Here is a 12,230-nt window from a genome sequence, read left to right as displayed (position 1 = left end):
TTTTATCGGTTCATAATATAGTTTGTTGGTATTGGTTTTATCGACTATATGCGCGGACATTTTTTTTTCTCGCCCAGTAAAATTTTTTTTAAACATTCACTAGATGAATCTATTGGATTTTAAAGGAGGGATGGTAAACTGCGGTAAAATTATCCTTTTTCCAAAGGTCGATGTATAAACTGCGGCAAAAAAAATTTAACATTACACAATTTGCGACAAAACCGATATGATACATTATTTGCGGCAATTTATTTTATATACCAACAGGCCCGTATTTAAAAATTTTGCGCCCGTGTGCATTAATTTATGCCACCTCCCCCTTAAAAAAAATAAATAATAATAATATAACACTTATTATTTCGTCCATAATCGAGATTCTTTAATATTAAAATATAACTTATAAATTAAAATCGTTTAATACTTTTTTTAATTAACAAATTATAATATAATGAAAGTATAATTTTTTTTTTTTAAATTACAAATTATAACATAATAAAACATACTATTTTCTTTTTTTTATTGTTTTATTTATTTTTTCATCATTTTTAAAATTAATTTTGCTAAAATATTTTGCCGCCCCCAAGCATGTGCCTACCTATGCCCCTCTAAATACGGGCCTGTATACCAATATATTATATACTATGTAGTATGTAATACGTATCTATAGGTACATATATGTACGTATTCGTTTAATCAATTATGCTGTGTTGCGTACAAAATAGTAAGGTAATCCAAATGTATTTTTAACGAAATATACTAAATATCGGTACCTTTACTTTTGATAACACCTACTTAAGTACTAGTGTTAGATGTCAGTAGAAATAGTTAAATGTTTAAAATTTAATTCAACGTAACAGCATGTACTACAATGTTTAGTTAGTATGATAAATAATCAATAGTGTCTAACAATTTTAAATTGAAATTTAAATACGAATCAAAAATATGTGGTAATAAGACATGAGAACACTTAAAATACAACGTAACATAATTAATTAAACGATATATGTACGTGCATTGGTACGTATTACATACTACATAGTACATATATAATACTACCTAACTAACTACCTACTCGTAGGTACGTAAAATAAATTTCAGTTGAAAAAGAAGTTTCGATAAATATTGATGATCAAATAATTGATTTATTGTCATAAAAAAATAAGCTTCTTTCGACATGTCTTTAAAATGTCTTAACTTATTATTTATATTTAAAATATAAAATTAATTATACAAGCTTAATTGATGTATGTATAATATACATTGTATATTATTTTTGGTTTGTTTATAAAATATAATTTATTATGAAAAATTCAATCATATAGTAGGTATTGCTTATTTATAAAAATCAATGGCTAACTGAACTTTTTTTTCAGTTGTTTAAAGAAAATACATAGTCATAGAGATTGGCGTAACTAGGCCTTCGAAATTGAATTGACATGAACAGACAATAGTCTCACAAAAATATTGATACTGATTGAAGGTTTATTTTTTTTATGTCCTCTTATATATATATATATAATAAAAACTGAAAGAATAGATAAATAAATAATTATTAAATAAATTGGTAGTGTTGTTGGTGAGGGGGAGGTTAGAACATAAGCTCAGCCATTTTCTACCTCCCCCCACATAGTAACGGCCTACAAGCTAAACATTAATATATGGCCTGGGTAATACATTTTCCCGGCCTGAATTTTTCTCCCAGGCCGTCCCTTTATATATAGAATATGATTAATGATTCTACAAACATGATTAACAATAAAATATAAAAATAACAACTATAGTCTTCAACAATAGAAATAAAAATAGCAATTATTATTATATGACTAAAATATTTAAATATTAAAAAAAAGTAATATTTTCTTCGCAGCTTTAGCATTTGCGAAATCAGCAATAATCTTTTTTACATATTTAATAATATTTATTTCATCAGTAATAACATCTTTCAATGCTTAATACTGATGTAACAAAAATAAAATGATTACGAATCCAATGGACAAATGAAAAATGTAATTTTTTAAACGGCTCACAGTGGTCTGAAACAAAAATTTAACTGGCCAAAAGTGTCATTCCAAAAAACTAAAAAAATACTAAATTTTATAATGGATTATTTTTTATTATATTATTTTGTGGGTAAATTTAAAATATGATATCATTAGGTTCATTATCAAAGCTGACACAGCAATTTGTTTGGAAACATTTAAATTTTTATCGAATATTTCCAATTTTTTGCTCAAAAATCTATATCATTTTTTTCATAGGTACTTAATAAAAATTTTTAAAACTTAAACTTTCTCAATTCACAATTATTTCATTGTTTTTAATATATTTACGGCATTTTATTTTATTTTTATTTTCTGTAGAACAATACCAAAATTAACACAAAAACACAATTTTTCCATTATTTTTTTGCTAATTAATTAATTAATTAATGCTATTACTAAGAACTACGCATTTTTATGCAATATTCAATAGATACATATTATAGTACAAGTTGTGAAGAACAAATTGAAAAAAAAAAAATTCTCCCAAATTGTTCTAATAATTTAGACTAAGCGGGTGTCGGCTACGGAAACCGAGTGCTGTTAACTGCCTACAACTATAATTTTTACGGCATTGGTGTCAATGAGAACTGACCCAAGCACGGTATTTGAATAGTTTCTGAAAACAGATACAAATTATTCCTACAATAATTGTTCTTACTCCAGGAAGCGATATCTGTTGGTGGAAATCGGTTTTTCGTTTATAGGTTATGTTGTTAATCTGAACGTCACTGTCAAAACCCAGAATATCAGTGTTTATACGTTTTGTTTATCGATTTACTTATCCAATTTCGTTTTCCAAGTCTTAGAACGTCGACACAGTACAAGAGTCACCCTCCCCCGTTGTACGCGAACGAAGGAACCCGTTAAATTCCCTGAGTTGGTCCTGCCCGTTTCGACGGTTGACCTCCTGAAACCGATGGTTCGTGGCAGTGGACGCATCAGTATGAATAGATTTCCACCGTCATTGGCTGGACCGATGGTTCCTCCGTTCATGTCGCGCAGAGTGCCCAGGCATCCTTTCGACATAGTCCTCTGCGAGGGTGCCTTCCCACGGGTGAAGCCCGGTGCACACACTACAGAGGAATCGGCATTCAACGCAGTAAGTATATCCAATGTTAAATTAGATTACAATGTGCTGTCTTAACAGCTAACTGATTTCACTGTTGTACAATAATTAATTGTGTTCTCTGTGCTCGTTTCTCAGGCCTTACTCAAACGAGCACAGATATTGACACCTAGTTCCGAAGACCATTCCGCACTGCTGGGTTTTGTCACTAAGATACAATCGATCTTAGATAATATAATTATCTCCCCTGGAAAAACTGAAGTATCTGTAAGTTTATATCTGTGCCGTTCATTGAATCATTTACTCGCTCACTATAACCCGCTGCGTTGGTGTTTCAGATCGAAGAAGTTAGAGTGGTAGGTTCGTTTAAAAAAGCAACTATTATGAAAGGTCATACCGTTGCTGACATTGTGGTCATTTTTAAGACTTTGCCTACCAAAGAAAGTGTTGTTGCTCTGTCACAGAGAATTATTGCTGATTTTAGAGAAAATTATCCTACTGGATTACAGATTGCTGACGGTTGGTTTCAAATGTACCTATAGTCTTATAACTTGTGTATGTGTATGTTAAACTCGTCCATATGGTTTTAGATGTCTTGATGGCACCTGACAGCACTGGTTTTGATGTTATTTCAACGCAGGGCACCGTACGCATACTTATTTCTACTATATCTACAAATTTGAAGAAGCTAACGTCTGGACTACACTTAGATTCGAATGCAATGAAACTACACATGGGAGCAATACGTCATAGGTAAGTTTTTAATAAAAATATCAGTTATGATTTATTTCTTAATCTGGTTGTAAATACAATCAGTATAGCGATTAATTTTTGTGCAATAAAAATTTAGAAGTTTTTAATCCTTTTTTTTTTCTACTGTATCATCTTCTTTATGTTTGATTGTAATATTTTTTTTAATGTATTGTTTTATAAAGCCGGTGGTTTGATGACAATGCATCTCATTCATCAAATAAAATGCTTGTTAGGCTTCTCAAAGATCTGCGCAATCGTTTTACAGGATTAAATTGTTTAAATCCATGGATGATAGATTTATTGGTAAGTCAAATTATCAACTAAAATAAAAAAAAAACATCTACAGTAAAATATATTATTACATTTTTAGGCTCATCGTTCTTTATTGACCAACAAGCAAACATTACCTATTCAAATAGCATACAGGAGAGTTATTCAACTTTTAGCTGGTGGGCTATTTCTTCCAGGCTCAGCTGGAATCATAGATCCATGTGAGACTGGTAATGTTAGGATCCAAACATTATTAACATTAGAACAACAAGATTTGTTGTGTATGACAGCCCAACATTTAGTTCGAGTAATGGCTCATGGTGGTTTTATTGCTGTACTTAATGGAAATGACAGTATGTATTGTTTATTTTTATTTATTAATAGCTCATGCTGACTAGTTTTTCGATGGGTTTTTTTTTTTTTATAGATATCTTAAAACTGAAGTCAATTAATGGAATTATTTTTGGTGATTTACAAAAAGCATATGTCAAACAAGAGGGAATGGTAGAAGAAGTGGATTCTACGGGCGCAGAGAGTGAAGAAGTAGCTATGGAAAGTGCATGATGTAGTATAAATTTAACATTTAAAGCTTGTAATTCCATGTATTTTATGTGTAAGTATTTAAGTGTACTTGTTTGATTCTAGTTGAAAATCATTTTAGTGATGATTTTTAATTATATATATATAAGAACTTTTTTTATAACTTTTAAATCAAATAAATTCCTCATTACAATAATTGGAAAACTCAATTTTTTATTCACTGTATTATAAAAACAAATAACATATTATAATTTGTGAATAAATTCACAACTTACGTACAAATGTGACTAGATTTAATGACTAGATTAGTGATTTTAAGTAATAAAAATTAATGTGAATAGAAGTATTAATAAAAAAAAATTATATATATATATATATATCTTAATTGTTTATAAATAAACTATGAATACTTTTGACTAATTTTAATAGTGTTGATTTCACTGAATCAATTATAACAGTAGTGAACAGTGAAATATATAATTATACTAACATCAATATTACACCTGCGTCCGCCTATCTGTGTATTAAATATAATTTTATACAAATAGACAAGTGTTGAATGTTTTCTTTTTTGTTATTATAGTTGATATTCATTGTAAGTAAATTTGTAGCAATTGGTTTTTCATTGATAAATTCAAAACAAACTCATCTGAAACAAATAATAATGATCCAATTAGTAATATGATAATAATGTTGTTAATTTATCAATTATTAATTAAAATATTGTACTCGCTAGTCATGCAGTAGAGGCCAATATGCTCATACACAACAAAAAAAAAATTCTTAAGTACTACATGAATCAGTGGAAATATAGATATACAATATTAACAAATTCAGCAATTAACTGTGATGACCACTGTAAAAAGCAGTAACTTATTGAAGAAGATGAAACATTTTTTTATTGAAGATATAAGTACGCAAATAATATACAGTGAATCACTAGTGTCAAATAGTAGTGGCAACAATAATTTAATTTTTAGGAAATAATATATAAAATGGAATAATGATGTTATTTTTTTAATTGAATATTTAATACAATCAATTTTAAATATACACCAATACTCTATATCAGTATCGGTAAGTATATTTTATTTAGAATTGAGTAAATTAAGTCAAAATGTTAATTTTATTAATAAGTTTAATAATCTAATAATCTTAATTTCATAAAAAAGGGATATAGGTAACAATAAAAAAAATGCGTAAACAATATTGAAATATTTAAACACATATTTGATAATATTTTAAATCATTTAGGCTAGGTAAAACATATTTTTTATACCATAAAAAAATAATTAGTTGAATCTCTTGTTGAGGTGTTAACATTTTTATAGTTAAATGAATAAGTATTATAAAAAATGTATTGAAAAAAGTATTAGTTTTAAATATGTTTTTCTATACATTAATATATAAATAACCCGATTAATATTTATATTACTTAACATTATATAATAAACAAAATACTTATTAAATTAAATTTTAATAAAATGTACCTTTTTATTCACATGGATGGTTGCCTTCTTCTAGATCAACCATACTGCAAGCCATATGAGAATTATAACTTGTAGATACAGGGACTCTAAAAATCATTCCACTGGGCATACAAATACACAGCTTATATTGATGAGCAGCAAATTTGTTAGATAGTACTACTGGCAAATTCTGAACATCTAAATAAATACCCGCAGAACTTAATACCACCGTGCCATTCACTGATCTGAGAAATATATCTCCTTCGGCCGACCATTTCATTTTTGATCCATCAATAATAGTTCCTTCATTACCTTTTAGCCGTGTATAATTAGAAGACTTTAACGTTAAAGATTCATTTAATGGACTAACTATCCGATTGGTATATACAGTGGCTACATCCAAGTGACGCACACCTTCTGGAAGTCCAAAGTTTGGAAATGAGGTAGTGAAAATGGGATTTTCTGGATTGCCCACTGTAAATGATTCAATGTTTTTTACTTGTGTTTTACTAAACCCCAGTTGAATTGCGGATTCTAGACCTAAAAGAAGAAATGACAATTGTTAGAATACATTAACATAGCCATTATTCTATAGAAATCAGAAAACTTACTTTTATCTTCTGGATTGATAACATGCATAAATATGTTCTCATTATCACTTGCTATTTCTAATGGTATATCTTTAAAACCTTCCATTATTCCATCAGATTTGTATATTTCATCTAAATCTATATTGCCCATAAGTTTAGTCAGGTCACTGTCAGTTAGAAATTCTATGCTCTCCATTTTAGTAGTGAACCGTAAAACAATCATTAACATAATAGTAGCACCCAAACCTACTAGAGCGACTACCATTAAAGTCCATGTATAAATCCAAAAATACCAATTTGTTACAACTAACAACCTAAAAAATAACATTTCAAATTTATTAATTTACATTTGTGTAAGATATTTAAAGTAATACACCAGGACTTCCATTGATAAACCAATAATTATTTTCAAAAGTATTCAAAGTACTGGGTTGGAATTTAGTTTAGTTATAGAAACTATATTCATATTTTTAAAATATAGTAAATAAAATATTTTATAACTGGTTAGTCTCATACACATATATGAACTATTAATTTAAAAAAAAACAATTAAAAATATTGATTGTTTTATGATTAAATTATTAACTTACTTCAGTTATTTAAAGTTGAAATAAAAAGAATTTAGAAGAAAAGTAACTTTAAAAAAAAATAACCTTTTGATTAATTATATTCACACATAACGTTTAATATTTAGTATATTTAATTTAATATATTTTTTTAAATGTTACACTCCATAGAATATTGTTTTTAAGAAGTATTTCAATTTACATAGATAAAAATTTAAGAATGTATATAAAATTTTAATTGTTTAAAATCTAGATACTAAACTAGATGCATACTAATATGAAAAGGGGGAAATGTAATAAAGTTTTAACTTTTGTAATAATAAGAAATTAATATTTAGCTATTAAGATTAGAGAATACAATTATTTATTGAAATCTACCAAAAACTATAAATTTAAATAACATGTAAGTAGTTCTAACTTGAAATTGAGATTGTACTCCAACGATAACAATTAAAATTTAAAATGTCAAGATATTCTAATATGTTATAAAGATTTAATGTAAATATTTAAATACCTACTAATAATAATAAAAATAAAATCAATATAAACTTGTAAGAAACTATTCAGAATGATTTAGTTTTTTGGAATAACATTAACCTATTTTAACTTTTAGCCATGATTCAGAAAACATGTCCAAAACTCACCAGTCGTTTTCTTCTGTCCTGTTTGGTTTTTTAGATTGTTTAATCAGTCGAGTTGGTAGTAAAAGATTTTGTGAAGCCACACTTTTCAAATTTTTCATCATTTTAAAAAAAAAAAACAAAAAAAAATAAAATAACTAAAATCAAGTGCTAATAATGATACAAAATGTACAGTAATTATTATCATACTGCTATCACCCAAATGATTCTTATCGATTGTTATTGTGGATATATGACGTCACGTACGTGTATTTACTAACCTCAAACGTATAAATTGGTACAAACGCGTTTATAGTTTGAACTTTAAATTTTCCGCTTAGTAATCCTATTATACTATACTACGATCTTCGATTCTTGAATTTTTCCATTTAAGTCCAAATCCGTTCTTTTATTTCGATTCAATTCATTTGTCCATCAATATGGCAACAGAAAGATATAGTTTCTCGTTGACCACTTTCAGGTAAAAACTAATTTTACGCAGATCCATTGTTACGACATTTTTTTTTTTTGTGTATGGTTTTTCAAGTCAGCACGGATCTATTATTTGATGTTATGTGAGTCTGTTTCTAATATAATGTACTCGTTTATTTTACTTTTACAGCCCATCGGGTAAACTCGTCCAGATTGAATATGCGTTAGCAGCAGTGTCGGCTGGTGCAGCATCAGTCGGTATCAAAGGTTTGTGTAGTGGTGAAAGATTTAACGACAATGTCTCCTAAATCTAGTATTTTAGTAGGTGAATATAGCTTGTGCTTCTTTTGATGAATTTGGATTACTTATCTTAACTAAGTAATTGAAAAAAATCCATTCTAATATTACATTAAAATGTCTACTCTGCTTAGAAGTAATCTTGCTTTCTATGTATGGTACATATGGACATATTGTATCCCTTATATTCCTCACCACAAAATTAAATTATTTAATTTTATAATTTCATAAAAAGCTAACTATTTTATAATTTCATTAGTTATTTTTATCAAAATTAATTTAATGTTGATCATAGTTTATTATATTATTTGTATAGTATGTATTAGTTTTAATGTTCTTTTTTAAAAACATTAATTACTTAGAGCTTTTATTATTTATTACTTATTTATTTTAATAAAGAAATTTTGTTAAGTATTTAAAGATTCATGATATGCATTTATTGTAATAGTATTTTTCTAATATTTACTTAATGTTGTATTAATTCTATATGTATTATGTTTTAGCTTCAAATGGTGTTGTGGTTGCCACAGAAAATAAGCGTAAGTCTCTTTTATATGAAACAACAGTGGAAAAAGTACAAAAAATAACACCTAACATTGGAATGGTTTATAGTGGTAAATATGATTTTAATTAAATAATTTATCGAAAAACTACATTATTTATACTTGTTTTTTATATATAGACAAAGTATTATGAATTAAAAACTATTAAGACATGCTATAAATCAATAAGGTTTATCATGTCATTATATTTTATTGCCTACTCAGAAATTCTACTTAATTTATTTTGCTAAGATAAATGTATGCATTTAACTACTTATTTTATTTTTGTTTCTTTAAGGTATGGGTCCTGATTATAGACTACTTGTAAGAAAAGCAAGAAAAGAAGCTGCCCAATACCAATTGAAATTTGAAGAAGAAATACCTACAGCAATATTAGTACAAGAAGTTGCTAGTGTTATGCAAGAATATACACAATCAGGGTAATTATTTAAAAGTTATCAATTTTATCTAACTTACTACTCAGACATTGACAAAGCTTGTATCTCTGGAAACTATTTTTCAAAAATGTTTACTTCTTATCCAAGGTTAAACCTTGCATTTGAACATTTAAACATAATATTTAATTTTTTAAAGTATCTAGATCTTTTAAACTATATGAACCAAATAAATTATTACTAATTAATTTATCACGGCTCACCACTAGCCGACTAAAAATAGTGGAAGTGGTGAAATGCCTCAGGTTGACTCACCACTATCAACTTAAAACTCAGTTGGTACTATGGAAGGGGGAACTTCATCATATGTCGGACTGGTCTGTCCCTCCAGAAATGGTTCCTCCACATATCTCTAAAATAAGTATTGATTTAAAAATATTTTCAAAGTTGGTTGATTATATTCATACTCTATTTAGAAATATTGATTTTGGTACGATTCTTCAATAAAAAAAAAAAAAAAAATAGATGCTATAATAAAAAAAAAATTATATTCTTTAACAAATTTTTAGTAATAGAAATTATTGTATCTTTTATTGTATTAAATATTAAGTAAAATAGATTACCAATATGATTTATACCATTTGGACTTTATCATTGTTAAATAAATATTAAATTAATGAGATAATCTTTAAAATAAAACCTTTAGTTAGAAATCATTTTATATTTGAATTATCAACATATTTTAAAATATAAAAATATGATTGATAACTGTTTTATCTGAAAAAATATTTTTTTAGAAATTTATCAATTAAGTAATATAAACCAAAAATTTTACTTTGAATATTTTATTGTTAAATTTTATATAATAATAATATTAATTATGTTAAAATATAAAACATTTTGTTTTTCAGTGGTGTGAGACCTTTTGGTGTATCATTGTTGGTATGTGGGTGGGATAGAACTGGTCCCAAACTGTATCAATGTGATCCATCTGGTGCATACTTTGCCTGGAAGGCAACAGCACTGGGAAAAAATTACGTGAATAGCAAATTGTTTTTAGAAAAGCGGTAAATATGAAAAAAATTATTAATTTTGTATTTACCATAAGCTTTGTTTACATAAATATGTATATGTTTGACCATAAGATTAAATATCACAAGTTACAACTAAAGTAATTTGAATATAGGTATAAAGAAGACTTGGAGTTGGAAGATGCGATTCATACAGCAATTTTGGCATTAAAAGAAGGATTTGAAGGACAAATGACTGCTGATAATATTGAAGTTGGCGTTTGCCGTAAGAATAGAAATAATGAAATCATTTTTGAAAAACTCGATCAACAACAAGTGGCTGATTATTTAGCCAATATACCTAATTAATTGAATGATAATTTCAAATGAATACCTTATACATATTTGATGTATTTGTATTAATAACACTTGAATATCACGAGAAAGTACTGTTATTTCATAGAATTTTATACATTATCTGTTTATCAATGAAATAATTGATTTTTCAAAGTAAAGGCATACGGTATTTTTTAAGTTCTGTTTTTAATTTTTTTTTCCTTTTGTATTAATTTCTAATTATTTCATGACACTGCTAATATATAATAAAACAGAAACTAATTTTCTAAACAGGATTATTTTGTCATGGTTTTAAACATATATTAAAAGAAAATTTTCAAACTTTTTTTCTTTTTGCTTTTTGAAAACATGTATGACAACTCATTATATATTTGTCTGTATATATACATCATCACCTAATTGATAGACAAATAAACAAATTAGCTGTTGTATTGATAATCCAAATATATTGTTTTTAACTAACACATTTTATGTTTTGCACATTGAAAACAAGGAGTTTTCAACTAATATTTAAACCTAATTTATTTTCATTGTTATTAAATGAACAAAGACAATTAAAAATAAAAATCAGTGATTTATCAATAGGGCTTGATTTTCTTAATAGCATAGTTCCTTTGCATTATTAGATCTGAATATTTAACCGATAATGACTACATTTCAGTGGCATAACTTCAACATTTGAGCACGGGAGCAACACGTTTAACTGTATTTTAATGACTTAAATAAAATAATTATTTGGCAAGAGTACAGAGAATACACGCCTTACTAAAATTGTATTCAGCATATTTTTTTTTTAAATTCTATTTATTGAAAACTTACCCATCTTTATTGCCATTATAATATAAATACGTAAGAATCGAATAAAAATCTGGGATTGGGGTCATAAGTAATTTAATTATTTTCATGCTGTAACTACATTGGTCATTGTTGATTCGATTACTAGCGAGTAGGTAAAATGTTATTGAACATACGATTTCACGTGCGAGACGCGGGATTACATCTTGTTGAATTTTTAGAACTGCTTCTATTTGTAAGATATAAAAAATAATATGTCTATGGTTGTGATAGCACGAGATACGGTCAGTCTCTCACTGGTACTTTTGATTTTGAACATTTTTCCATCCCCCTCCCCGCGTCTGAATAATCGTTAAAATGCACAGATATAAACTGTATATATCTGTGTTAAAATGTCATACAAACTGTGATACCGATTGCAAGTTAAACGATCAACCGACATGGTCACTGCTGCGGCTGACACCGATACGGTAATTTATTGCTAAC

The 12,230-nt window shown here is 27.2% G+C and overlaps 3 protein-coding genes across 3 annotated transcripts; 2 read left to right on the top strand and 1 right to left on the bottom strand.

The window, feature by feature from the left end:
• Window positions 1-2,764: 2,764 nt before the first annotated feature.
• On the top strand, window positions 2,765-4,867 carry LOC112683328 (interleukin enhancer-binding factor 2 homolog). The gene is made up of 7 exons (XM_025554328.1): window positions 2,765-3,141; window positions 3,247-3,375; window positions 3,447-3,627; window positions 3,699-3,861; window positions 4,044-4,164; window positions 4,232-4,484; window positions 4,559-4,867. The coding sequence occupies exons 1-7, from the start codon at window positions 2,959-2,961 to the stop codon at window positions 4,693-4,695; spliced, it is 1,167 nt and encodes a 388-aa protein (XP_025410113.1). The 5' UTR covers window positions 2,765-2,958; the 3' UTR covers window positions 4,696-4,867.
• Window positions 4,868-5,238: 371 nt separating this feature from the next.
• Window positions 5,239-8,120, bottom strand: LOC112683334 (beta-sarcoglycan). Its single transcript, XM_025554342.1, has 4 exons — window positions 7,941-8,120; window positions 6,752-7,044; window positions 6,162-6,680; window positions 5,239-5,320 (listed from the first exon to the last, which is right to left on the bottom strand). Exons 1-3 carry the CDS (start codon window positions 8,039-8,041, stop codon window positions 6,166-6,168), a joined length of 909 nt encoding a protein of 302 aa, XP_025410127.1. The 5' UTR covers window positions 8,042-8,120; the 3' UTR covers window positions 5,239-5,320; window positions 6,162-6,165.
• Window positions 8,121-8,208: 88 nt separating this feature from the next.
• Window positions 8,209-11,126, top strand: LOC112683343 (proteasome subunit alpha type-2). Its single transcript, XM_025554351.1, has 6 exons — window positions 8,209-8,397; window positions 8,539-8,615; window positions 9,149-9,259; window positions 9,486-9,627; window positions 10,494-10,649; window positions 10,769-11,126. The coding sequence occupies exons 1-6, from the start codon at window positions 8,357-8,359 to the stop codon at window positions 10,959-10,961; spliced, it is 720 nt and encodes a 239-aa protein (XP_025410136.1). The 5' UTR covers window positions 8,209-8,356; the 3' UTR covers window positions 10,962-11,126.
• Window positions 11,127-12,230: the final 1,104 nt, after the last annotated feature.

The sequence above is a fragment of the Sipha flava genome, unplaced genomic scaffold (assembly GCF_003268045.1).
Source record: "Sipha flava isolate LNK unplaced genomic scaffold, YSA_version1 104_pilon_pilon, whole genome shotgun sequence".
Classification (NCBI taxonomy): domain Eukaryota; kingdom Metazoa; phylum Arthropoda; class Insecta; order Hemiptera; family Aphididae; genus Sipha; species Sipha flava.
This window is presented reverse-complemented; position numbering and strand designations above follow the sequence as displayed.

Bases quoted from the DNA above. Each gene is read 5' to 3' on its own strand.
- LOC112683328 (XM_025554328.1), top strand. From the start codon at position 2,959: ATGGTTCGTGGCAGTGGACGCATCAGTATGAATAGATTTCCACCGTCA. The intron at 3,862-4,043 runs GTAAGTTTTTAA...TGTTTTATAAAG, and splicing joins ATGGGAGCAATACGTCATAG to CCGGTGGTTTGATGACAATG. The intron at 4,165-4,231 runs GTAAGTCAAATT...TTACATTTTTAG, and splicing joins CATGGATGATAGATTTATTG to GCTCATCGTTCTTTATTGAC.
- LOC112683334 (XM_025554342.1), bottom strand. From the start codon at position 8,041: ATGATGAAAAATTTGAAAAGTGTGGCTTCACAAAATCTTTTACTACCA. The intron at 7,045-7,940 runs GTGAGTTTTGGA...GTTATTTTTTAG, and splicing joins AGGACAGAAGAAAACGACTG to GTTGTTAGTTGTAACAAATT. The intron at 6,681-6,751 runs GTAAGTTTTCTG...TTCTTCTTTTAG, and splicing joins TATCAATCCAGAAGATAAAA to GTCTAGAATCCGCAATTCAA.
- LOC112683343 (XM_025554351.1), top strand. From the start codon at position 8,357: ATGGCAACAGAAAGATATAGTTTCTCGTTGACCACTTTCAG. The intron at 8,616-9,148 runs GTTTGTGTAGTG...ATTATGTTTTAG, and splicing joins AGCATCAGTCGGTATCAAAG to CTTCAAATGGTGTTGTGGTT. The intron at 9,628-10,493 runs GTAATTATTTAA...TTTGTTTTTCAG, and splicing joins CAAGAATATACACAATCAGG to TGGTGTGAGACCTTTTGGTG.